The sequence below is a fragment of the Crinia signifera genome, chromosome 4 (assembly GCF_055691185.1).
Source record: "Crinia signifera chromosome 4, ASM5569118v1, whole genome shotgun sequence".
Taxonomy (NCBI): domain Eukaryota; kingdom Metazoa; phylum Chordata; class Amphibia; order Anura; family Myobatrachidae; genus Crinia; species Crinia signifera.
Genome location: NC_139220.1, coordinates 155,962,035 through 155,989,851, shown reverse-complemented (window position 1 = coordinate 155,989,851; position 27,817 = coordinate 155,962,035). Strand labels below are relative to the sequence as shown.

The 27,817-nt window shown below is 42.8% G+C and overlaps 1 protein-coding gene across 2 annotated transcripts in view; it reads left to right on the top strand.

Annotated features, from left to right (window-relative positions):
• The window catches only part of FAM3C (FAM3 metabolism regulating signaling molecule C), a 43,187-nt gene that overhangs the window by 3,643 nt on the left and 11,727 nt on the right, over positions 1-27,817 (top strand). The window contains exons 2-5 of one of the 2 annotated variants that reach the window (XM_083182824.1): positions 760-841; positions 19,598-19,645; positions 22,012-22,116; positions 23,156-23,188. In XM_083182824.1, coding sequence (XP_083038950.1) covers positions 19,633-19,645; positions 22,012-22,116; positions 23,156-23,188 — 151 coding nt within the window. In that variant the 5' untranslated portion in view covers positions 760-841; positions 19,598-19,632. The remainder of the gene's footprint in view (positions 1-759; positions 842-19,597; positions 19,646-22,011; positions 22,117-23,155; positions 23,189-27,817) is intronic. The other variant, XM_083182826.1, reaches the window with a different exon arrangement.

Genomic DNA, 27,817 nt, shown 5'->3' with positions numbered 1-27,817 from the left:
CAATAAGCTGCGGAACAGAAACAACTCGTTTTCTGCTGGCACTCCCCTGGCAGAGTTTCGTTTTCATCAGCGACCATCTCTGGTCGCTGATGAAAACAGGACACTGAGCGATCTATCGCCCCATGTGTATGCACCTTTAGTGTTCATTCTAGCACCCGCCATCTTTGAAAACCCATGCAGTTCCTCTTCCATGCCTGGGGTGTCGCTGTCTGCTGTGGTGTTTCTAGCACAGGTCTGGTTTGCATATCAGTGCTGATATACAGACCACACTGTGGTAGAAGCACTACAGCAGACAGTAACACCCCAGGCAGGGAAGAGGAACTGCATGGGTTTTTAAAGATGATGGGTGCTAGAATGAACACTACACCTTTTTATACACACTGCATTGTCTAATCAAAATATTCTTGCCTGCAGTGTTTATCTGGCTGGTTGATAGCGGTGCTGCAGGGCTGCGCATTGCTATCGCCCGCTGTGTAAATACGGGGCGATTCAGGCAAACCTTCTAAGCGATATTGCCAATTAGTCAAAATCTCTTACAAGATTTGCCCTGCGTGTACATGGCTTTAGACTTGGGTACCATCCCCAAGATATCTCATTATGGTATGCAAATTTTCCAAAATACAGCTGGTCCTAAGCATTTTGGAAATGGGAGACTCCAACTGTAACTGCATATATTCACTGGCTAATCTCAAGACCTTTATGGCTTTATCTGGTTCCCAAATTATTATATATATATTTTTTTTTTCTCCCCACGTGCAGAGTACACTACTGTACACCGTTCCCGTTTCCAGTTCACTTGGAATAGGAGTCTGCTGATCAGTAATTTTTGAAAGATCACAAGGTAAAAAACTTTCATTGAATTTCCCTTTCTCATCCAGTGTTCCTGTTTTTTTTAAATTTTTCTCTAGTCGTTTTTTCCCACTCCTTCTGTATATAACCCTTTAGGCTTCCTTATCAGTTACAACTTTCTACTTCCTGACTGCATGTAAATTCAGTAGCACCTTATATGCTTTTTATTGTAATCTTGGCTGGTCTAAAGTTCCTTTAGTACTTGCTATATTGCAGGTGCTAGGGATCTATCCTTAGACATTGACATGTTATATAACATTTATTTACCCTGAAAAGGTTGATTCTTAAAAAAAAAAAAAAAAAAAAAAAAAAAAAAAAAGCAATTTGTAGGCAATATCTAATTTTAGTTCGTTTTATTGGATGATTATGTTTCCATTACACTCTGGTTCAACTCACTGGGTAATTGGTCTGATAGGAAAAAGTAAAGGAGCTAATACACTGTGGTACAGGTATTTGTTAATATTCATGGTGTCGCAACTCAAACCTTTCCCACCCTTACCAGGATGTACTGTCTCTCCTCAGTGAGAAACAAACAGCCATGAAAACTTGTGGAATTGACTGTAGGGCTTGTCCCTCATTATGATCGTCCTGTTTTCTGGAAAAATAAAGCTAAATATACCCATCCAGATTTTATGCACAATGACTCTCTCATTGTGCATAAATAAATATATAAATGGTCATCACCTTGGAAATAACTTGGTGATTCCTTTGTGTATGTACAAATGTGTCCACGTAAATCTGGCTTCTCAAAATTGTTCCCGAGTCAGGACTCCACACAATTCATGTGTTCCAGGTCACCCAACAGGTGCACATATTACTGACTGACACATTTTAAAAGATCATTTCAACTGGAGAGAAAGAAGACTTGTGTAGGGGCACTCTTACAATATTTATATGTACACCTGTACTATATCCTAAGTGTCAAGGCAAATATGTTGGAAGAAGGTGATATTAATAATCACACTTAAATAAAAAATAGAAAGGGTATACAATAATAAGTTAAAGTAGCAGATTAAACAGTCATGAGATGTAACATTTGTGTTGCATATTCATTAGAACACATAGCAGAATAAGAATTAGAGACACGTAGCCTTAACACATACCATAAAGTTAACTTTAACTGCCTGATGTATTGCCTGAAGGTATGAGGAATTTATTTACTCGTATCACTTGGCACTTTTGCCTTTAACTAACTGTTAACTGAGTGTTAGTAGAACAATTGCTCCACTTGTCTAATTTAGGGTATTACACGCTAGTTTGATTTTGAACAGCATGTTTAAAACTGCGCATTTTTCGTTAATTTAGGCTGCTACTGTTTGCTGATAATTAAATTCAATTGTGTTTGAAATTGTCTTCTAATTAATGTCAGTTATACTTAAAAAATTTTAAGAGTACAAAGTGTTAAGCTGTGTACACACGGGGGGCGATAGGGGCTGAAATCGCCAGTGCCAGTGATGGGAGTGTGCCCCGGCGATAAATCGCCGGGTGCGCGCTCCCGTTTTCAGCCCCATTCTAATCGCTGGTCGCAGGAGCTTGCTCCCGGCGACAAATCGCCGGGTGAGCGCTCCCGTTTTCAGCCCCATTCTAATCGCTGGTCGCAGGAGCTTGCTCCTGTGACTATCTGATTACCTCTGCGGCACCGCCGGCAGAGGTTCCCTTTCATCAGTGACCATCTCTGGTCGCTGATGAAAAGGAGAAACTGAGCAATATATTGCTCAGCCATATATTGCTGAGCAATATATCTCCCCCCCCCCCCCCCTGTGTACAGGGCTTTAAGGCTACGTGTCTCTAAAGGTGCCCCATACACATTACAATTATTGTATACAATATCGCATCTCATTGTATCTCTGTTTTGCGATGAGATCTAGTACAAAAAGTATGTGCTGCACATGAGATCTAGTATAAAAAGTATGTGCAGCACATACTTTTTGTACTAGATCTCATGTGCTGCACATACTTTTTGTACTAGATCTCATGTGCTGCACATACTTTTTGTACTAGATCTCCTAACTATATAAACTTTCCCTTTTTTGCAAACGGTTGATTTTGATATCATGTGAATAAGGAATCAAAAACAATGATTTACATAAATTTTACATCTGGACACAGACAGGGGTGTGACATTCCTTTGCAGTGCGGTTTTATCTCTATCTTTATTCTTTAACTTATTATTGTATACCATTTTTATCTAAGTGTGATGATTATTAATATCACCTTCTTCCAACATATTTGCCTTGACACTTGGGATATAGTACAGGTGTACATATAAATATTGTAAGGGTTCCCCCACACATGAGTCTTCTTTCTATCCAGTTGAAATATACATTCTTCTGACTCTTGGGTGCACCTCCAACCTAAAACCTGCTGAATTGTTTCATATTTAAGAATTAATTGAGGATTTGGAATCAATCAAAATTATTCTAATTGTTAACTCCACCCTTCATCGATGTATGTAAAATCATCATAGCGGAGAATCCTGTGCAGGATCCAAACAAAAACCTATCCTGACCTTTTAAAAGATCCACAGATGGCGCTAATTATTTTTCTTGATTCTGTGAGGAGACCTGCAACATATACACTGTGTGGGATTCTGAGGACCGCCTTTAAGAACCTGTGATCTAGCCTTGCTCTATTGCTTTAAACAACCATCTAGTAGATTCTGTTGCTTCAAGGTTTCTTTTTTTTCTTTTCATTTAAATAGCATGTTATTTGCAAAACCGCGCAAATGGTATGCTCAAGCAGCTTCTGACTAAAATATTATTTTGCCATGTCTATATTCAGTGTGTGACTGAAGCGTATCTGCATATGAATGCTACATTTCACTGTTATCCAGAAAAACACTAACATTGCAGGAACAGCAAGTGTCCCACACTGAATATAGACGTTATCCGGTTATTGGGTCGACACGGGGAAGGTTGACAGTCAAAAGTTTAATATGAGATTTTTTACATTTTTTTTGTGCCGACAGGCGGTATTTCATGCCCTACCATCCACTAGGGCGTGGTGGGAGAATAAAATAGTGTGCCGAGCGCAGCGAGGGGCTGTGCCCATAGCATGGCGAGCGCAGCGGTGCTATGTTTTAGTGTCCATGTCGATTGTGTCGACATACAGGACAAAAAATGCAAAGAACCCCATGTCTACCTTTTGACTATCGACCTAATGATCCTGTCGACCTTCCTGCATTTTGATTTTCTTGGTGTTTAATGGAAAAAGTTGCAGAAAAGGCACCCAATTCTAGAGTCACATGGAGCACCCGTGTTATGTGTAACATGACTTGTATCACATGGAGTGTAGATGTATTTGGACACATCTGAACATGTAATGAAGTTTTCTATTGCATTATGGGGCTTGTAAATCTGTAGCCATAATGCAGAGCGAGTTGTAGTTTAGGATAGAGTCCATGACTGACTGTAAAGAAAGCATTTAGGTTGTAATGCATTGTATGGGTACACACTACAGTATAGCGGCAGTTGAATCAAATGGCTGATCTATCTTAAACCGGATGTGTACCCATGATACAGTGTGTCTGAACTACGTCGTTGTAGAAACATAGAATTTGATGGCATATAAGAACCACTTGGCCCATCTAGTCTGCCCCTTTTTTTTAAACATGTTACCTTAAACCATATTTGATCCTTTATTTATTTATTTTTGTAAGGATATCAATATGCCTATACCAAGCATGTTTAAATTGTACTACTGTATTTGCCTCTACCACCTCTGATGGGAGGCTATTCCACTTATTTACTACTCTTTCTGGGAAGTACCATATATACTCTTGTATAAGCCTACTCTTTTCAGAACATTTTTTATGCTGAAATAGCCCCCCTCGGCTTATACCCGAGTGAGGGTCCCACTTGAGTCAATAAGTTTTTTTTCCCCAGTTTTTTTTGTTGTAAAATTAGGTGCCTCGGCTTATATTCGGGTCGACTTATACTCTGGTATATACGGTAATTCTTCCTCCCTAGTTTCTGCGCATGTCCTCTTGTTCTGCTGCTCTCCACCTGTACCTTGTTAAAACCCTTGATATATATGAAAGTTTCTATCATGCCCCCCCTTTCCCTTCTTTGCTCTAAAGCAGTGGTTCCCAACCTTTTTTGTCTCCCGTACCCCTTGATTAGGCTTTTCATTTAGGAGTACCCCCTCATGAAAATTTTAGGGGGCGTGGCCTAAAAAGGGGTGTGGCTTAACAGGGGCAAGTCATAATGACGAGAAAAAAAAAGTGCAACAGTGCCAGCAATGCCCCACAGTGCCAGTAACAAGTATGCCCCACAGTGCCAGTAACAAGTATGCCCCACAGTGCCAGCAATGCCCCACAGTGCCAGCAATGCCCCACAGTACCAGCAACAAGTATGCCCCACAGTGCCAGCAATGCCCCACAGTGCCAGTAACAAGTATGCCCCACAGTGCCAGCAATGCCCCACAGTGCCAGTAACAAGTATGCCCCACAGTGCCAACAATGCCCCACAGTGCCAGCAATGCCCCACAGTGCCAGCAACAAGTATGCCCCACACACTGCCGCTGTCATACATACATACTACACACACTGATACTCTCACTCAAACGTACATACATATACATAAATAATCCCACCACACATGTCAAGGCACATTGAGAATGAGATCACTACCTGATATCCTCTGGCTCCTGGAGCTGCAGGCCGGGCTGCTGCTGATGTCTCCTGGCTCCTGCTTAGACAATTTGAGCAGTCTCCCGAGTCCCACTCCCAGTGTCTGGCCAGTCGCATCCTGGTGGCCATGCTCTGGGGACCGCAGGTGGCTGCTGATGGCTGGGGGGCGCTGGATGAGCAGGCAGCACCTCTTTGCCTCCCTCCAGACTCAGCAGCAGCGCAGTAATACGGTCCACCCCCACTGTCACCGCCTCTGCCTATCATTGTTATAGGCAGGCACCCGGTCCCTGCGGTGGATGTGGGGTCCGCAGCGGGGTCCCTGCGGCGGATGGGAGCTAGTAGTTCCCATCCGCCGCAGGGACGCTGCCTGTGACCTCACATCCGCCAAAGGGACACTGCACAGCGATCCCCGTGAGTTACCGTCGGGGGGGGGGCAGCGTAATCACAACAGGGAGAGAGCATCTGCAGTACTGCTCCTCCCTGCTTTGCAGAGGCCACTGGCTCCCCCCTAAGCTACCAATACCGCGGGAGGAGCTGCGTGCGGCCGCACACGCACAGCAGCCCTCCCGCGGCCATTTTTAATTAGGGCAAAACGCTGCTGAGGTCGCGCTGTGTGACTGCCGCGGCCGCCATTACAGGCGAGGCCGCGGCGTACCCCCCAGCGTTTGGACGCGTACCCCCAGGGGTACGCGTACCACAGGTTGGGAACTGCTGCTCTAAAGTATACATATTAAAATATTTTAGTCTTTCCTGGTATGTTTTGTGATGTAGGCCATGCACCATTTTAGTTGCCCTTCTTTGTACAGTCTCTAATGTATTGATATCTTTCTGGAGATATGGCCTCCAGAACTAAACACTGTACTCTAGATGAGGTCGTACCAATGACCTATACAGTGGCATTACTTCTTTCTTTCTACTGCTGATACCTCTCCCTATGCAACCAAGCATCTGACTTGCCTTCTTCATTGCTTTGTTACATTGCCTACCTGCTTTTAAGTCCCCTGAAATCGTTAACAAGGATATTGCATCTGCTGTACTATGCAGTCAACTGATGACGACTAAGCAACGCATTTGGCTGTGTGTGTGGCCCACCCATTGCCCGTACAGTGGGTAAAGTTAAATGAGTTTCCCTGACTGACACGTTGAGCAGGTATACGTGTGTATACTTGCCTTGATTGATTGTTCATTTGGCTTGACTGGTCCGCTAACAGTGGGAGGGAGACATGTCTTTGACCCATGGGCCACAGCTTAGCCTCAGTCCAACATAGCGCAGGTCTTTGTCTCTTGCTTGAAGCATACTTATTTATAGTGGTATACTGTAGATCTCAAGAATGTTCTGGTGAGTTGGTAAAGCCTTTCTTTAACAGTAGGTTTTGCTGTATGAACCTTAGATTTTTGGTCTGTCTAGTCCAAATTGCTTGTACAGTACTATGCTCTGTAATATTTCTCCTAGGGCTCTGTAATCATTTGTAAGCTTCTGATTAAAGTCTCTTGCTCCAATGCTTGCCAGCAGGTTAAGGATTTTCACTATCTTGCATGTAAAATCTGTGACTCTTTGAAAGCGAGAAGGGCATATGCATTGAAACTAATCCTTGGTACACACTAGGATGACCGATCGTCCACCCGGCTAATCCACTGACCTCTCTGATTGCAGAGTGCATATGCACATACCAATCATCATCCTTATATGCTGTGCCTGACATCACAACTGCATCACTAAATCTGCAGATAGATTGCTTCAGCTGTGCACCACAGTAGATTTTCAATGTCTGAACAATTTTACACTGGTACACGCCCATGTTAAAAAAAATAAAAAAGTATGTGTGTGTAATAAATATATATATATATATATATATATAGATATTAAAGTGGAAGGAGATAACGTACCAGCCAATCAGCTGTGTTTGAAATATGATAGTTGGGAGTTTATTGGCTGGTGCATTATCTCCTTCTACTTTATCTCCAGTTTATCTCTTTACCAGGATTAATACATCTGCCCCATAATGTCCTCCTGTTGACATTTATTCATCTATACCTGGCTCATAGTGAAGGCCCCCATCCACCAATGCAAAGTATTGCATGCCATACCCCACCAACTCACCTGGCAGCTCCCAGCTTGTATCGTATGCGAGACCAGTCATGGCTGCAGTATCCAGTTGGTCCTTGTGATGGCATGTGAGATTTGCAATTACAATGCACACATGACTGTGCTTCGCAATTGCAGGAAAAGGACATGCGATGTGACATGTCATGCCATTTGTCGCAACAACTCACTATTAGATATCATGTCTCCAAAGATGTAACTGTAGATCGACTTGGCCCAGCACTACTGTCACCTGGTCGCACCAAGCACTTACAACCTAAAGAACAGAGGTGTCTGGAGCTCCAGCAATATATTGGTCGCAGAGCCAGATTCGGGGAGGGGGAGGAGCAGCGACATGTGCGACCCATGGGCCACAGCTTGGCTGCCCCAGCTATTTGCTAGTGATAAATGTGCACAGTGGAAGGTCAACTTTATTAATCGTATGCCTCTGTGCATAACCGTTTTGTGTGTGGTGTTTAAGAGTGTTGTACAAATTTCTACAAGTGTTTTTACATTGTTTCATACTGGTGCATGAAGAAAGTTCAGAGATACTCAGAAGAACTTAGATGGCAGGCTTAAATCCTTGAGCAGGCTTAGAAGCACTAAATTTATACCTACAAACCTTCTCTCCTACACAAGATCCAATCCATTACATAATTAACCTATTTAAACTACATAAAACCTCCCTAAAATGCACACAGACTACACAATGATCCAAATAAATGGAACGCATGCTATTTTTTTTTCTGCAAACCATTCTGATAAATGTACAGTGTCTTTGTTTAGAAAAAAAACATTTTGTAGCTTTTTAAATATCCTGCAGGGTCTCACTGCATAATTATTTAGTTAATAACAGATTCTTATATATCGCAGAAAATTGTTGCCCTTTCACAGTTGGAAATTGTGACCACCTGAAACAATTGGAACTGGTGACAAGACCCCTGTTTTCAGGATACTGTATTTCTAGTAAAGGACTTGCATGGACAGACCTTGCACTAAAGCAGGTTACATACTGGTCGACATGCAGTCTAATTATATGGATCTGATTGGCTATTGCGGTCACTTACGACAACGCTTGGTTTGTGCTGCACTCAAACTTGGCAACATCATGCACATGAAGGATGGAACAGTGATTGCTCCGTCCTTCATTAACATTGCTCCAGTGGGGATGGCTGATCTGGGGTTTCGGAATGACTCCCCATTGCACCAGTGTGTACGGGGCTTTAGTCTCTTTTCAAGATTTGCCTAGTGGCTGGAGATCCTTCTTGCAGTTGTGAAAGAGTTTAGAAGGGAAATATAATAGGGTGAGTGTTTTTTATTTTTTTTAAAGCCGCAATCATTTACACTGCAAAACCAGTTTGCTTTTTGCAGTGTAAATGATTGCCGCTTTAAAAACCTACAGATTTCTTACCAAATCTCTCACTTTCTGAATCTCTTAAGCCAGGGGTCTTCAACCTTTAAGACAGCGTGGGCCACCTAAAAAAATCCAGTGAAGCCCGAGGGCTACTAAAATCGCCTATGGAATTTCGGACAGCCCCATAGAATCACAGCTCCCCTATAACGTCAGCACAGTCCTTCATAGATAGTTGGCACAGCTGCCCATACTCAGCACATAACCCCACACACACACACACACACCCTAATAGTTATCAGCAGCCAATTTGGGTTCCAGTGCAAACAGTAAAATATGTGCCCCCCCCCCCCATATATAATTTGATATTAAATAAATTGCACGCGCCGTAGGCGCGCTCCCAAAAACGGGTGTGACCTAATTATAAGGGGCGTGGTCTAATTATAACGAGTTTGAACTAGCAGGAAAACAATTACCTGACACCTCTTTTGCAACCTGCATGGCCAGACATTGGTTACCGCAGGAATGGTCGTTGTCCTCACACGCTTAAGTTGACTGAAGTCTGCACAATGACATATAAACATGAAGGCCCACACAGTGAAATAGTATGCCTCACAGATCAAACCCAAACAATGAAAGGCTACTTAAATCAATATACACTGTTACACTGTTTATCCGTAATGCCCATTACACATTGTGCATCACACCATAGTGTCCATTAGACATTATGCCACACACCGTAATACCTGTTGTACATTATGTCATACACCATAATGCCCATTACACATTATGCCGCACCGTGATGCCCATTACACATTAATCCACACAAAATTTTGCCCATTGCACATTATGCCCCACACTGATGCCCATTATGCCACAGACCATAATGCCAGCAGTACTCCTGCTTATACATATGATGCCCCAGCAGTGCCCCTCACCTAATGCCCCAGCAGTGCCCCTCACACAATGCCCCTCACACAATGCCCCAGCAGTGCCCCTCACACAATGCCCCAGCAGTGCCCCTCACACAATGCCCCAGCAGTGCCCCTCACACACAATGCCCCAGCAGTGCCCCTCACACACAATGTCCCAGCAGTGCCCCTCACACACAATGTCCCAGCAGTGCCCCTCACACACAATGTCCCAGCAGTGCCCCTCACACACAATGCCCCAGCAGTGCCCCTCACACACAATGCTCCAGCAGTGCCCCTCACACAATGCCCCAGCAGTGCCCCTCACACACAATGCCCCCAGTAATGCCACACACACAATGCCCCCAGTAATGCCTGCAGCTTTGCCAGGTCCCCTGCTCCCGCCAGATGTACCTCCTCATCCTGCTGCTTTGACGGGTCACCTGCTTCCACCATCCATGCCTCCTCCTCCTGCAGTTTCGCCGGGTCCCCTCCGCCAGCTGTGCCTCCTCCTCCTGCAGTTCCAGTGCCGGGTCCCCTGCTCCCGCCAGCTGCGTCTCCTCCTCCCGCAGCTTCGCCGGGTCCCAACTCCCTAGCTCGTGACCAGACGTGCCTCCTCCTCCCTCAGCCGCGCTGGATCCACTCCTCTGCCCTGCCTGCAGCCAATGGAAATTGGGTAGGCAGCACCCAAGGGGACTCCATTACACTGCCTCCCTCGGCAGCATTTTCTTTTACTTAAAAAAAAAAAATTCTGTGCATGGCGGGCAGGGGGCCACTGAGATCAGCTCCGCGGGCCACTCGTGGCCCGCGGGCCATGGGTTGAAGACCCCTGTCTTAAGCTGTGTACACACATGCAAAAATCGCTGGCAATATGGTCGCTGAGTGACCATATTGCCAGCGATTGGAGTCTGCACCGGTGATAAATCGCCAGTTGCGCGCTCCCGTTTTCAGCCTCCTAATGGGCGCTGGTTGGATGAGTATGCTCCTCCGACCAGCGACTTCCCCTGCCTCTTCTCCCGGCACTGTGACATTTTCATCAGCGACCATCTCCGGTCGCTGATGAAAATGGGACACTGAGCAGTATGATTGCTGAGCAATATATTACCAGCGATCATATTGCTCCGTGTGTACACACATTTACCAAGTCTCTCACTTTATGATTCCCTCACCCTTCTACATTTCCCCCTAAATCTTCAATGCGTAGGTATCATTTTAGTCCATGTGCAGCTCGGCAAACCTGACACAAATTGTGTGGAAACTCCAGTAAAAGTAAGAAATACAATGCATAACTCTGTCAAAAGGTCCTGTGTTTTTGAATTTTATAGGACTCCATGTCTTTGGGGGTTTCACAAGTTACAGCATAGAAATGGGTAATGGGATTTTCACTGCAGTTAACTATTGCATGCTGCAGCTGACATGCTAGAAAAATGTGTTTAATGTTAAGGCAAATATAGCTGCACTGCCTGTAAAAAGTCATTCTGTAAATATACATCTTAAAAAAATTTCCATTATTTGTTTGCTATGACACTTTTCCTACAGAATGTGGTCATATTCCAATATGACCTGCACTATTTTGAGACCTGTTTTACACTAAAAAAATTTAGGTTGATTAAACCACGTGTGTTTTTTTTTTTTTTTTATTAAAAGTGTTCTTGAATAGCTTTCTTGACTGTCTGTGGCTTTTTGATGTGCTATAGGTAGCATGAGACATTTGCAGTAAAATTGCAGGTAATGGAGTCTGTCCTGTCACATCTAGTACTAGTGCAATTGCCTAAAGTGACTCTGGGAGTTTCATTGTGAAATTGCTAATCATTGCATTTAACTCAAAAAAAGGATCAAGTAGCAAGCAACAAAGCAATCTCCCAGTGATCTAAACAAACCTTAACAATACCCTACCCTTTGCACATTTTACAGTGACCACTCCTCTAAGAAATATGCCAATTAAGAAGCTTCTAATGTAGAATCATCTCGGTCATGTGTAAAGCAGAAACCTCCTCCATGCTGTGTGTTTTTTTTTTTTTTTTTTTTTTTTTTTTTTTTTTTACTAATCTGTAATGAAAGCTGATTATTGCATAATCTATAATTGAAAGCACATGCATCCTACAAATGAGGGAAGAGTTGTGTGTACACGTACACACTGCTTAGTAACTACAGAAGTCAAACCACACTGTGCAATTCCTTTTTGATTTAAATGTACATTTATCAACTTTTGGAATGCAGAATGTAATTTTTAAAACTAAATATATATTTACATCAGAATAATTTAATTAGAACACTAAACGGTATTTATACTGCTCAGTGCAATTTTAAAAACAATCAGGGGTATTCAATATGGGATTCTGACTGTCAGAACATCCTGGGCCATTTTTGTTTGTTCTGACTAAAGGCCCATATACACTGGATGACTTTGAGCTGAAAGTCTCTCAAAATAGCATGTTTGAGTGGCTTTCAGCTCAAAGCAGCCCAGTGTGTATGCCCCGGCGATGAGCGCTGCTGCGTGTTCCCTCATCACTGGGAAAGCCATTCATCTGTCGGAAATATTGGCACGTGTTAAATACCCCCATTCCCCCCCCCCCCCCCCCCCCCAATGCGGGTTCCTTTATAATAACCTGCTTTCATTACCATGTAATTAACCATGTGTCCTAAAGAGATGATTAGTATATCCTAATCAAATTCTATTTACTATCAATATATCTGTAAATAAAACTCAATACAATTACTACATATAAATATCATCTACTTGTTTATTTCTCTTGTGCTATAGCTACCTGAACCATATTCATACTGCTGCGTTCTAACTCCTGTCTGGGCTCAGTGTGAATTGGGTCATCAGTGCAGGCCTTTGTTTGGGGATAAGATCACTTCCGGTTGCTCGAAGGAACTGCTAAACCATTCTGTTCCCAGGATTCTGGCTTTTGTATCTGCCAATATATATTCTGCAGGGCTTTAAAGACAATATTTGAACATTCACATCAGTCCCTTCCCCAGTGGAGCTTACAATGTATAGTCCACCATATGCACACGCAGACATTATAGGGTTAATTTTTGTTAGGAACCAAATAACCTACCAGTATATATTTTTGGAATGTGGGAGGAAAACCATGCAAATACAGGGAGAATATACAAACTCCTCACAGTTTGGGTTATGGTGGGAATCGAACCCATAACCCTCAGTGGTGTTAAGCAGTAATGCTATCCATTACACAATCCATACTTCAGTTTTCAACCCTTGACAAATGTTTCGGTAGGTGAAACAAAAAAGGGCAATTCCTTTTTGCCCGTAACGATTAATTACAAGTGTATGCGTGAATACATTTCCGATAATTGCTTTTATTCTCTCCCCCACGGCGAAAAATTTGGTTTTGTCCCCTCTAAACTCTGAAAAGTGTAGCTTCAGAGTTTTGCCACTTGATGTTTCTCTACCACCATCTCTGCAGGTTTCCCTATGTACATAGCAAGGATCTTTTTCAATAAATGAAAGTATCTGCCACAATCTTTCAAGTGTACACTAAGAATACTAGCCTCATTTTATCCAGTATAACTAACTCCTTGATGGTTCTAATACACTTGTTTTCTGTTAGATTTTTAGTCCCCTTCCAATATCTAAATTGTGGTAACATAGGACGTGTCTTTGCTAATCCCGGACATGGGCCCCCTAGACAGGCCATTTTATTACTTGTTCATGGATAGAATGACCTTTTGAGACAAGTTTTACAGGCTGGATTTTTCTTTCTCTAGAAAAAAAAAACAAACCCAATTTTAAACTAAAAAATTATATAGAATACAGTATTAATTTAAATGACTTGACAGCTTGATTTATTTCCTTCTAAGGCTTCCACTAATGTCTTTTTAATCTGAATAATGAATCCCCTTTTCTCTAACTAGAATTTAGAAGTCCCTTTTTAGTTTTCCGTGGATTTGTATAAAGAAACTCTTACCTGTGGTTTCTGGTGCAAACCCCATTAGCTTAGATATCCTTTTTCTTTGTATTATATATGAACTGTTTTTATTACTGGAACCAAAGTAAGATGACGAAATAGGCCTTCAACTGTATGTCCTAAAGGCGTTCTTGTCGGTCAAGGAAATAAATAGCATTCAGCTTGGTCATAAAACATAAATACCTTGAGAAACTCTGCCTTCAACATAGTGACAGGCGTTTTGATGACCTGCAGTACTGTGTTGGTGGCATTATGTGGGATAAAAATAAAATATGCAAATTAAAGCTTTTTTAGAGGAATCTTGTGAGAACTATTGACCTCTCGCGAGAATTCCCCTGTATTTGACTCCCGTCAAAGCTGCTGGGTGGGTGGGCGGGCGGGCCACTCAGACCGGCTACATGGGCCTGAGGTTCCCCACACCTGCCCTACAGCAATGCTGACGTGCGGTTCCGTGCGTCTATCACCAGGTGGGTAAACCAGTGCTTGCACTCGGTTTTTCCAGATTGCGGGGCTTTGCCTAGCCTAAAAATAGGCAAAGCCCTGCTCAGCAGACCGCATCATGGTGTGATGAGCGTTTGTGCTGCAGCTGGGTCGTCCTGTGTATATACAGGGCTTTAATGTGTAGGGACACATGGAGAGATTTATGCCAGAGATTCATAGTGGGAGAATCAGCACGAGAGCTTTAAAAATCACACAAAGTGTTTAGGAGACTTCAGCGCAATAAAAAAAGTGTTACAATTTAAAATATGGGTTGGCATAAAGCCAGAGGGAGTTTTATCTTTGTCTATAATAAAAAAAAAAAAAAAGTGAAAAAAAAAAAAAATGGGGTACTTATGTAATATCTGCGCTGGCCACACTATATAAAGTCAACTCCATGCGTAGTTGGATAGTGGGGGTATGATATCACCCATGGTTGACTATACAATTAAAAATCGTGTCGCATGCCTTAAGTAGTGGCATGCAATGAAAAAATCGGGTGCCCAGATAATACATAAGTACAAAAAACGGCGTGGGATCCCCACACAAGCATGGCCAGCCCCAGGCTCTCTGATCCAGTCCTGGAGGGGCACGGCCCATGCCACGAGGCTCGAATGTGTGAGTGAGATTCAGTGACTGTGATCGCTCAGGACACCACACACGCAGAGCGATCACTATTGAATTGACCAGCAGGGCTCTTCTTAATCAGACTCTTGTGTCCATGCATTGCATCACTGTGTGAGCCACACACACAGCGAAGTTTAACCATTTATGTAAAATCGCTCAGGAAGTGGCTGAATATCGCACTGTGTGTAGGGCCCATAAATATAATCCAACTGCTCTACCAACATATTTACAGTTCGAGAAGCTTTCTGCTGCACTAAATTTGTTTGCATTGGGCCATTGGCACATTCCTGATCTACTGCTTGTGAACAGATTAGTAATGATTATTGACCAAGTGTAAGCCGTGGACGAGGTAGGTATGAAAAAAAAAAAACAACTAAATATTCTGAAAAACCATGGTTTTCAAAATATTTTGTTTTTTGGAATGAATAGACGGATAAGGAAGACCCAACCTGTACTTTGCTGCCAATCCTTTGCTGTTAATTACAGCTGGAAGTCTGGAATGCATAGACCTCACCAGATGCTGGGTTTCATACCTAGTGATGCTCTGCCAGTCCTCTACTGCAAATGTCTTCAGCTCCTGCATGTTCTTGGGGCATTTTTCCTTCAGTTTTCTCTTCATCAAGTGAAGTGCATGTTCAGTTGGATTCAGGTCAGGTGATTGGCCATTGCATAACATTCCACACATTTGCCTTAAAAAACCTCTTTGGTTGGTTTTGCAGTATGCTTCGGCTCATTGTCCATCTGCACTGTGAAGCGTCGGCCAATAAGTTCTGAAGCATTTAACTGAATATGATCAGATATTCTTGCCTGAAACACTTCAGAATTCATCCTGCTGCTTTTGTCAGCAGTCACATTATCAATAAATACAAGGGAACCAGTTCCATTGGCAGCTATACATGCCCACACCATGACACATACCCCATCAGTGAAGCGTGGTGGTAATTTTTGATTCTGTTCCTTTTCTCTTCACATCACTCTTGTACAAGTTGATCTTTGTCTCATCTGTCCATAGGATGTTGCTCCAGAACTGTAAAGGCTTTTTTTAGATGTTTGGCAAACATTAATCTGGTCTTCCGTTCTTGAGAATAACCAATGGTTTTCATCTTGTGGTGAACCCTCTATATTCACGCTTGTGAAATCTTCTCTTGATTGTTGACTTTGACACATATACACCTACCTCCCTGGAGTGTTGTTGATCTGGCCAATCTGTTTTTCTTAACCAGGGAAGTAATTCTTCTGTCATCCACTACATTTTGTTATCCATGGTCTTCTGGGTTTTCTGGTGTTGCTGAGCTCTCCGGTGCGTTCTTTCTTTTTAAGAATGTTCCAAACAAGATCTGGCCACACTTAATGTTTTTTTGCCATCCATCTGATGGGTTTGTTCTTGATTTTTCAGCCTAAAGATGGCTTGCGTCACTGATAGACAGCCCTTTTGGATCTCCTATTGATACTCGACACCAACAAATTCCAAATGCGATTGTCACATGCGAATCACCTCCAGACCTTTATACCAGCGTAACTGATGATATAACCCACACCTGTCCATGAAATAGCTTTTGAGTCGGTTGTCCCATTATTTTTGGACCCTTTAAAAAGTGGGAGGCACATATAGAAACCGTTGTAATTTCTACACTGTTCACCTGATTGGATGGAAATGCTTTCAAATTAAAGCTGAATGTCTGCAGTTAAAACATTCAGTGGCGCCACCACTAGGCAGCTTTAGGCAATTGCCTAGGTCGCTGGCCACTGGAGGGCGGCACCACAAGCCGTTACTGTATGGAGTTTCTTTGGAAGAGGAGAGGTGCAGGGAAAGAAGGTAGTGTCTAGATCCCCTACAGCCGCCCAGCCGGGACACAAATGCCTGTTAAAAGGAAGTAAGAACTTGCTCTGCTCTCCCTAGCAGCAGCACCTATGCTGGTGGGTGAGTGCTTTTATACAGGGGCCAGCCGGGACAGTAAGCTTAATTTAAGGCCACTGCCTTACGCTGACACAGGCGGCTGCCGCTGCCCGCCCATACACCTGCTAGCCCATAAACCCGTTTGCCAGTCCTGCCTGTCGCAGGCATGGACACTGGCAGCTACTGCTCCCTGCACATCCGTTCACCCGCCAGTCAGTGCCGCCTGTTCCAGACACTGACAAACGGCGGCTGCCGCTGCCTTCCCAGCCCGCACAGCGGCCAGCCAGTGCCACCTGTCCGAACCCCACACTGTCTGTGTCTAGAGGCAGGCTGCAGCCCAGGACTGCTGGAGTGGAGAGTGCAACAAGGACAGTAGCAGGGCCGGAGGACAGAGTCCCCTAGCATTTGCCACTGAGAAGCTTGATATTTTTAATTATTTTTTAGAGGGGGGGGGGGGGGGTGTGTGGGGTGGGGTGTATGTGTTGGGCTGAAAAGTTTGCCTAGGGTGCTAGTAAACCTGGCACCGGCCCTGAATATAGCTACTCAATGATGAGCTAAAAAGGAGCTATCTAGTTTAACAGTCTAATGTAAAACAAGTTAAACTTGTTATACTGGGCGAGACAGGAAGCCGGGGGCACCATATCAGCCATCTGTCCCAGGAGGTGAGCAGTACAGCAGCTAAAACCAGTCAGTGCTGCAGCACATTTCTATCCAAGTATTTAGAAATTGTTCTGCTTTGTCTAGGTCACAAGGCACTTGTGCTGTATCTGATGCGTGAACAACCTTGTGTTTTCAGTTATTTAACACTATATAGTCAAAATTGCCTAGAAGTTAGCCTACATTGCACCTTGAGTACACTGCGGGTTATATCGATGCTCGGTGCCACTATTACCTGGCAATATAAATAGTGCAGTCAAGTCAATTATGATTAGCTGCACGTCTGTTTATTTGTCGAAATCGCTTATTGTACTTGGCCAAAAATCCTTTTTTCACTCTTTTTTTTTTTTTTCCTACTATCCCAGAATGTCAGACTCCAAAATTTCAGAAAAGTTCCACATCCTCTCATGAGCGTAACCCATGATACCACCAACTTCCCTAGTAAAGGTGTGTGTGTGTGTGGGGGGGACGACGATGACTAGGTTATTCATGACAAACTGTTGCTATTCTTGCTATCCTTTTCTACACAGTACAGTTATTGTGGGGATCCCATCTGTGGTCGTTCCTCGTGCTGTTTGTGATCAGTTAAATATGACAGATTCCTAGATTGCAAGAACATTGATAACTACTAGTGTTGTGCATTTTAATTCTTGGAAATAGAAATGTTATACTGGATCACTCTTCCAATGTTTACTTAGGATGCCAGCATACATGGGTGTTTTTTGGAGCATGGCATCTGTCAAAGGCTAATTTTACTTTAAGACCTCTCCTCCCTTTTAGTCTTGCAGTGAGCTAGGTTTATTCCTCTAGAGACCTAGCAAGTCATGTGATGGATCTTATTTGGTATAATGACTTAAGGAGTGGAAAGGATGTGCACTACTTACTACACAAATACAAGATCATTACTGAATAAACATAGGCCAGTATTCGCGGTACAAATAGGGGGAGGGCTGGCTGCGAATCCTCCAGCCCTCCGAATGTCGGTGAATGTGCAGGATTCGCTGCACAGGGTGTATAGTAGCATTGAATACTAGCCATAGCGTTAAGGACTACTAGGAGATAAATATATATAAAATATATATATATATATATATATATATATATATATATATATATATATATATATATATATATTTTCAAGGTGCGCACCCTTAAAGCTTTAATTTGTCTACGGCATGTCTGATGACCAGCGGCTCAAAACGCCACAGACAAATTAAAGTTTTACTTTGCTTTAAATTTATCATGGAGTGACGCTGATTTGACCTAAAGCAGAGGTGGGGAACCTCAGGCCCGGGGGCCGTATGCAGCCCCCGTAGCCAGTCTGAGTGGCCCACCCACCTGACTGGCGGCTTTGCCGGGAGTCAAGTACAGGGGAATTCTCATGAGAGGTCAGTAGTTCTTGCGAGATTCCTCTTAATCAACAGCAACCGGAGACTGTCAGTCCTATTCAGCTGCAGCAGGACAATTTGTATGAGAAATTTTTACACCTGGCCCTCAAAGGATTTTTTTTTCCCCATACAAATGGCCCTTGGCACAAAAAAGGTTCCCCACCCCTGACCTAAAGATATGGTGATATAGATATATAATAGATATATAATGTATACTATTTTTGATGAGGTAGATTTGGAACTTATCACACTTTCTCATCCTTAAGTAACTAGCTGGAGCTACAATACTCATGGCTGTCCATGTTCTCATGAATGTTCTAAGCGTTGGCATGTGTTTATTTAGCAGGAGTGGCACATGATGGTGGTGGTGGTTATAAAAACAGTGTTTGGGAAGGAACACCTAGTAATTTAAAGACCTATACTTTTTTTTTTTTTTTTTTTTTTTGCTTCCTTTCTTTTATGTATAAACTTACTTTTTGTTCTCAGATTGCTGATTTTTTTTTTTTTTTTTTTTTTTTAAATAGTAATACATTTTACATAGAAGAAAGGACACTATTTTTGTAGAAATTATTTTTCTCATTCTTGGCAATCTCCCTGGTAAAACTATGTAATCATGAATACTGGAAGTTGGAGATTTCTTATTCCCTGTACTCAAACTCTGGAAACGTAAACATGGCAGAGGTCTTTGTATTTAATTATAAGGGGTTTAACTCTTCTATGGTAACAAGTTTATTCCTCCATATTTTTCATTTGACCCCATGCCCCCTTTTCTCTTTTTGTATGTTGCAGGCAGTTTGCAGAACACTACAGCATCTGGTCTGAACATGAGAATAGCAGGTTTGTTATGTGAATTCTTTAAAAAGCTGTATGTTCTTAGTATATATTATTGCAGATTGTCATTAAGGGCTCTATTTAACAAGCAAACCAGTGTTGTAGAAGGCCCCCATACATTGCTGCGACTTCTCCCTCCTGAGAAGTCGCACGCAATGCTCCTGAGTCACCTGGGACCAATTCTGCAGATTGCTTCTCCAGCCAGGGTGATTCAGAGGATTTGGTGCAATGCACAGCGGACCGCACATCACATCGGACCCGCTATCATTTCCCAGCAATTTTGGCTCTTTCCTGCGATTCATCACCACAATCACAGTAAAAGAGTCTAAATTGCAGATCACTCACCCAGTGTATTGGGGCCTCTATTTAGCAACATTGAAGATAACCTGATTATCCTCTGTTAAATACCATGCTACTCCAATGTGTCACTGTAGAAATCAAGCCATTGCTCTCTACAGTGCTTTAATAGGTTTTGGTAGAAGGAAAACCTAACAAATGTGTACAAAGCTTACTTATATACAACCCCCTCAGCATTATATGAAGTATCTCATCCAGTCAGTCCCTGTAGCTGTTAAGATGTCAACCACTCTAAGCCCCCTACTATTATTCTGCCAATGTTCCTGCTGGTTTAATTTAAATAATTTAGAAGAAATGGTATCCATGTGGGCATCATACACTCCTCCTACCTTTTTTGATTATTTGCAGGTGAGTGGTGACAGGGGCAGAGCCAGGCTAATCCTGTAATTAAGCCCCGGCCCTCATGTGAAGTGTACAGGATGCAAGAGTGGTGTATGTCTACACTTCAGCAATATGTATATATCTAGGTCTACAGTCAACGAGTTTACCACTGATGGTAGACACCTTGGGTATGTCAACCATTTCAATGACGACATTGTGAAAAGGTTGGCACAAGCTTATCGTTGACATGAGTTTTTCTGGTGTCTGTTGGCATGGACACCATATAAGTGTACCACAAACCCTCGCATGGCTCGCTGCGTTTTCTATGCTTTGAGCATGGTGGCTCACTCTGCACAATATCCTATTCCCACTCTATGCCAATTCGGATAGTAAAACCCGCCTTATTTTGAAGTGTGAAACTCCTATTGACCATAAGCTTGTGTTTTAACATTTGGACAATGTTGACTATTTCAAGGTGTCAAACTAAATATTGTCTACCCAGTGACCGCATGCCTCATCATCTATCTATGATAGGATGGGGTCATATGCAGAGCAGACAGTCCTTTCAGACATCGGCAGGGTCAGCATGTTAATGCAGCAGAAATAACGGGTTGGAAATAAAACTTTCATAAGGAACCTGATCAGCCTTGTTGCTGGTCTCCTCTAAATAGTTGGAATAAAGCATATACCTGAATAAATTATACACTTTCCACATTTTAAAGAACTCAAATTCCCAATGAAGGGTTAGTAAAAAAGTACAGGCTTGTTGTTGCCTATAACACATATATAGTAGACACACAAATAAGCCTTAAGCAGTGCAGTTGCAAAGAATGCTAAATGGTTTGAGGATTCTTGGATAGCAAATGGTGAAACAGGAATTTCCTGCTGCTGTGTACATATTGGCTAGGATATGTTGTAGCTGGAGTACAATAAATAAAATATAGATGGTTACATATTTATTCATTTATTTTGTCATTCCTTTACTTAGCTTAAGGAAAGTATAGTTAATTTGAAGTGTGCCTCAATGTTTAAACTAGCACAAAGCAGCATACTACTGCACGGATAAGAGCCGTTTACTATCTTCTACTATCTGCCCTTCCCACTTATTGTGCAAGGACAGACAGCTACTTAACTGCCACTGGTGTTTCTTTAAGCTACCATTGGTGCTCTCTCACTCACACCATCGATACTTAAGCCAGTCCCATGGCATGTGCCGTGTCTTTGTCTGACTCTGTCCTTCTGTTTTTTGGCTGTGAATCCAATAACTCACCCAGTGGTCATGTACCCGCCTAGTGAATGTACATTACAGTATCCTGAACAGTACATGATTTTATAGTATGATTATATTAACAGATTTGTATTCCCACCAGATGGAATGAACAGATACATCTTTCGGTTTGTAACCAGATTTGTTTCGAGGGGAGAGTAATTTGGAAATTCTGTTTTTCCTGTTCTCTCGTGATATCTTACATGTGTGTATGTTAATATCCTGTCATATAGAAATCACTTAATTCCATTAGATGCAAATGACCCAAAAAACTTACAATAATGCTGCCCAGAGCGGTGTCTGTATATAAAGATATTTTTGAAGATCAAATGTATTTTCTTTTTTATGTAAAGGTGCTTAAAAAAAATAAAGATAAAAAAAAGTAACAATATTGCTCCATCTTGAATTTTATTTGTGTTGCTTTTAGGTGCTATCAAATTTATTGTAGCAGTGGCAGCATTTTTACTGACCTTTTATGTGATCTCTCAAGTGTTGGACATAAAAATGGTTTCTAACTTGGGGACAATTTTGGGTGAGTAACCTTTTTACCCTCCCCTCTGTTTCTTAAGAATTTTTTTGTGTTTGATTAGTTAAAGGCAGGGACCTACTGTATTTTTCTGCTCTTCCACTTTATACGTGACAAGTATACTGGTTTTACACCGCCACAATAACCTGGCTTTGCGGCTCTGGGCCGTATTTAATGCGTCCGGCGAGGGGGCTTAAGCGGCGGGGATCGCCAAAAACAAGTGATCTTCGCTGTTTTAACCCCTGTGCCGACCGCTCACCCTATTCAATGACCTGGGGAAATCCTCGCTCTGAGGATGGCGAGGATTCCCCCAAATAGTGAGGCTCATGGCGAATGCAGGGAACCCTCAGTATTTCGCCACAAGCATCGCTGTTTTAGCTGCCGCATACACCATTTCCCCTTCACTCCAAAACCTAGCGAGTGGGAAACTGTGTGTGCTGGGGGTTAGTTGAATACTGACCTTGCAAGCTGTGACAGCGAGCAGGCAGCACGACTTGCTGTCACAGCTTACAAAAAGCATTGAATGTGAAAGAATCCACTAAATGAACACTAGTGCAGTGACCTGGGACTTCACCCTAGGTAGTGGGCAGGCCGGTTGCAGAAAGGACCCACATTTAGGGTTGGTGTTAATGGGTGACCTGGGTGCTGTTAACATGCTACAGAGAGCTGGTGCTTGGAGATGACCTCTTTAAGCATCAGGCAGAGAAATCCCGACAATCAGCCGCTCCAGCCAGTGGTGTGAACAGGTTTCAAGTTGCTGTGACATGAAGTGAAACCTGTGTCCGGTGACCTGAGTTGCCCTAGAGTTTTTGGTGTGACGGGTATTGCATAGCCAGGAGCCTTACATTCATGCTTCAAGATTTTTTTTTTTTTTTTTTTTGCATGTAACACGTGTTTCCATCTAAATTGCCAATCAAACAGGGTTTGGTTTTTTAAAGAGGGAGTGGCTTTATATTGCAGTGGCACTATGGACTACTTTATGGAATGCTAATTCTTATTTCTTATGTGCGTTCTCTAATAAACATTTTGTTTTTCTGCTTTTTAGCCAGATCATCAGTGGACAGTGTGGCACATCCTAGTAAGTAAATCTAGCTAGACCTCTGGTTTTTAAATACTAAAAAGACCAATCTCATGTGACTATGAAAGAAATCAGAGATAGTGGCTCGGTTTCCATTCTTTATAGTTATAGTAAAAAAACGTATGCAAATTATTTTTCTGTTTTTGTTGACATGGTGGCTCATAAACTAAAGATGCCCATACACTAAGCAGAGGTATCCCATGTATCGTTGCTTGCTATACCTTTTTGCTACTGCCTGCCGGGGAGCCGCTGGCTTCCCAGGTGGCAGGATCACATACAATACATTGTATGCCATCCTTTTGCATAAGATGTATCATTTGCAATCGCAGAATGGGCTGTTGGATCTGACCAATCCTACTTGAAGCATTTGCGATCTTCAGATCCGATGCACATGGGACATCAAAGAATCGAAGGTTCGGCACTTTCCACCCGTCGGTTGGTATTGAGTGAAAAGTGCCCAAACCGTATAAATGTATGGGCACCTTATATAAGGTGCATACACACGGTGTGATTTGTAATTCCAATTTTTGACTATATAGTCCAATCCTGAATAAATGTTAGTACAGATAGCACTGTTTATACAGCTTGCGATGACAATCGCTCGACCCCCGTGAGATTGTCATTGCAAAAAAATATAGATTTATTTTGCAGGCAGACCAATTTTGACTATTGTGTGCAATCTAGTATAGTCAAAATCTCAAGTAATGCCCATAGTATAAAAAAGATATATTAAATATATACATTGCTATAAAACCCTATATAATATCATAAATTATTCACCCATATGTTCAAAGTCCAATGAAGATACGATGTGTAATGAAAGGGTCTGTCTCTTCCTATTGTGCCTTATGAAGCTCTCTGATGGGAAGTCTTGTGGCCAAATAATGTGGGATCCCAAATCTCATTAGTTTCCGGTAAATACTTGCATACCTTCCCTGTAGGTGTTGTGGTATATCACCGGTTTTGCAGATGGAGTACCTGGCATGTGTACAGATGAAATTCCTGTAAAGCTTTGTAGAAGGTGGGGTATTGTATATGATGGTAGAGCAAACAATGGAGGGCTGATTTGGTCACGGTCCATAGTACTTTGGACCAGGGGTGCAGAGTGGTTGACTGCAATGTTTCGCGGTGTCAGAGTGAGCAGCTGTTTTGAGCAATGACTGAACCGCCACTGGCCAGCAGATGCAACACCTACAGGGGATGTATGTGAGCATTTAACGGATCTATGAGATTTGGTATTGCACATTACTTGGCCACAGACTTTAGCTTCTTGTTGGGGCACAATAGGTATGGACGCTTTACATTACACATGGTATCATCATTGGACTTCGACCAAATCGGTCAGTGGCGGATTCAGCAGGGGGGGGGGGCACCCGGGCACGTGTCCCCCTGTCATTTTGTAGCTGAGGACCAGGGCTTTCCAACGAGCCCAGCCCCGTGTCTCTAGACCCCCGGGAACCGGAGATATCGCCTGGCAAAGCTGTAACATTTTTTTCCCATAGGATAATATGGGACCCGGCTGCCAGTCCCCTCCCCCCCCCCCCCCCCCCCCCCCCTGGCATTACAGAAGCTTGTGGTTGATCTCATTCTATTCCAAATCGCTGGGCCTTCAATATACCAGGCTGGTCCATATCGGTTGATCAGTTCAGAGATATTGCGTGTAAACCGATTTTTTTTTTTTTTTTTTTTTTTTAAATTCATGGCTGTTCATGTACTTTGAGGGCAGATTACTCTGGAACCAAAGTTCCAGTTTCACTGGACCAAAATCATTCAAAGCCCACTCAAAAGTTCTTCAATATAATACTTGTCTCATGTAAATGGGTCAGTTGGTTCCAAAGATATAGCTGCTTAAATGAGATAACTGGTTAAAGGGGGGGGGGGGGGAGGGGTGGTTTTCTCTCCCCCTAACATCAGAAAATGCAGGAACAGGGCTGGTGTAAAAGGGGCCAACCTGGGAATGCATTTTCTGGTGTGAAAGGGGTATTTCAAATAGCTGGGACCTGCAGTGCTCTGAATACAGCCAGGCTCTGCCACTGTCAGTGGATTTCACTTCTGCCTGGCGGCGGCTGTCCCCCATTTACTGTGAGCATGTATTCCCCCTTGGCAATGAGCATGTAATCCCACATGGCAACAAGCATGGAACCTCTGGCAATGAGCATGGAACCCTTGGCAATGAGCATGTAGATAAGCAGCACTTATGTAGCATAATTTTTAATAGGCATTATGGTGTTTGGCATAATACATAATTATGGTGTAAATGTCCCTGTTTATGAAGCATATTGTAAATTTTGGCTCAATCCATTTGGCATTATTTGAATTTTGGATCAATCCATTTGGCATCATGTGTAAGGGGCAAGTATAATGGGGTCTAGTATTTTGTTGCATAATGTGTAGAAGTTGAATATGGTGTTGTACACTACACTAAAGGACATGCCCCCTGTTGAGTGGCCACACCCCCTTTTCCGGAGCGCACCTTCGGCGCACGCACAACTACATCCTTCACTTTTGTCGCCATGGTGGGCCTGCGCACTTTAAATGCCAGGGCCTATTTTTAATCCCATTCCCACCCTCTCTCTGCTGCTCTCTTAGCATGTACACTGGCACCACTAACACCGCCCCTCCCCCACCTATACCCTTTTTTATCATGGTGCCCCCCCTGTCATTTTATCCTGGATCCGCCCCTGAAATCGGTGTATATTTATGAGATCTACATACATATAATACAATATCATTTATTTATTTTTTATCCTAAGGGGAATTCATTTAATTATTGCCATGTGTAGCGCAGTTATGGTCTCCTTCCATTGTACTATTTTTCTGTCACAGCAGCTTGGTTCACGGCTTCATTTTATGAGCGCTTTCTGATATCTTTAATAAATTTCCATTTGCAAAATCTCAAGTAAATTTAGTTTAAAATCAGTGGTTCTGGGTTCCAGTGAGTTCAAGGCAATTCGCATAGTCAAAAACTGCCTTAGCCAAAATGGCACCATCCGTATCCACTTTGAGTCACACAACAGGGTACTTGTGTAGTTTCACGGCGCCAGTGTTTGTTTATTAATCCAGACAGTTGTGTTTAATTTTTCTTTGAAAATTGGCAGCTTGCCAGAGTCTGATTACTTTAATTGAAACTTAGCAGGTTTCCAGACTCCTACACTACTAGGCTAGCGCGTGCTCACTCTGTGCTTAATCTGTGTAACTGTACTAAGGTACGTTATCAGTGAAAAAGCGGGGTTTTTTTTTTGCGCTGCAGTAGCGTCCCAGTCACAAACAGCGGCTGTAGTCGCAAACTGCGTCTAGTTGACCGCAGTCAGAATTTGAGTCCCAGTCACAAACACACTTTCCACGCCACCCCGAAGCGTGGCGAGCGGATGTGGTACGCATCCAACTGACCTTTTCATATCCCCACTATCCACGCCAACGTGGGATTTTATATAGTGTGGCGAGCCACCGAGCCCGAAGCGTGGCGAGCGGACGCGGAATACATGTGAAGTAATCCGCGTGGCTCGCTGCGCTCGCCACACTATCTAAAATCAACTCGACGTGGATAGTGGGGGTATGGAAAGGTCGGAGGACACATACCATGCTTCGGGGTGGCGTTGACAATGGGGGTGCATTTAACATTGTAAGCACCCATCAGGGTGCTTGTACAATTAAAAATCACATTTGCTGGCATGCAATTTCATTGTACAAGCACTCCTGTTAATTTAACATGAATATCGCATCGAACACCACTAAGTATGGTATGCGATGGGCGCCGTGCTAGGAAACAAGTTCCAATTTTTTTTGGTGTCCATTTCGACATGGGTCAACATTAACACCATACTGGTGTAAGGCTTTTCATGCTTCTCCCACTATGTCCACTGGGATGATAAAGTATGAACAAGTTGGGGGAAAGGGGGAGGAATCCTGAAAAACTCAGGTTAACCTTTTGCTTGTGTTCTTTTCACCATGTCAACCTTATTTAATGTGTTTTTTTGACTGTTGCATTGGACACAGTGACCAAGACCTGCCTCCAAATTGGTATGCGGTCATTAGGTTGACAAATTCCTGCTTTCCTGATTATATGGATGACTGTGTTGATGGCTGATTGTCTTTGGTCTCAGGCATATGCCTTTTTATAAAAGAAAAATGTACAACCATTGACTAACTTATAGCCACTTATATATTTTTTTTTTTGTGTGCGCAGGGGTTAGCGTATCACATGACTACAGTCTCCTAGATGTAGTTCTTGGTGTACATTCACAAACCTAATAGTTGAACTGAACTCTTGTGTTTTATCCCTTCTTCTGGTTTAGCAGGATATAGGTCAGGCATGTTCAAAACTACGGCCCTCTAGGTGTTAAACTAAAAGTCCCATCATGCCTTGCAAGAGTTTTGATATCAGGGCATGCTAAAACTAAGGCAAGGTTGTGTAGTTTCACAACAGCAGGAGGGCCACAGTTTGGACATGCCTGGTATAGACATTTCACACAGACCTAGTTAAATGTGTATAACACATGGCTTTCTTACATGCTGCAACTGAGAGGTTTTGAAATAGTTTTTTTGTGTTATGCACCCACTCTGTAAAATGCTGTTTCACTACAAAACCAGTTTTCAAACCGCCAAGTGTTCCCTGAAAACACAACTTCA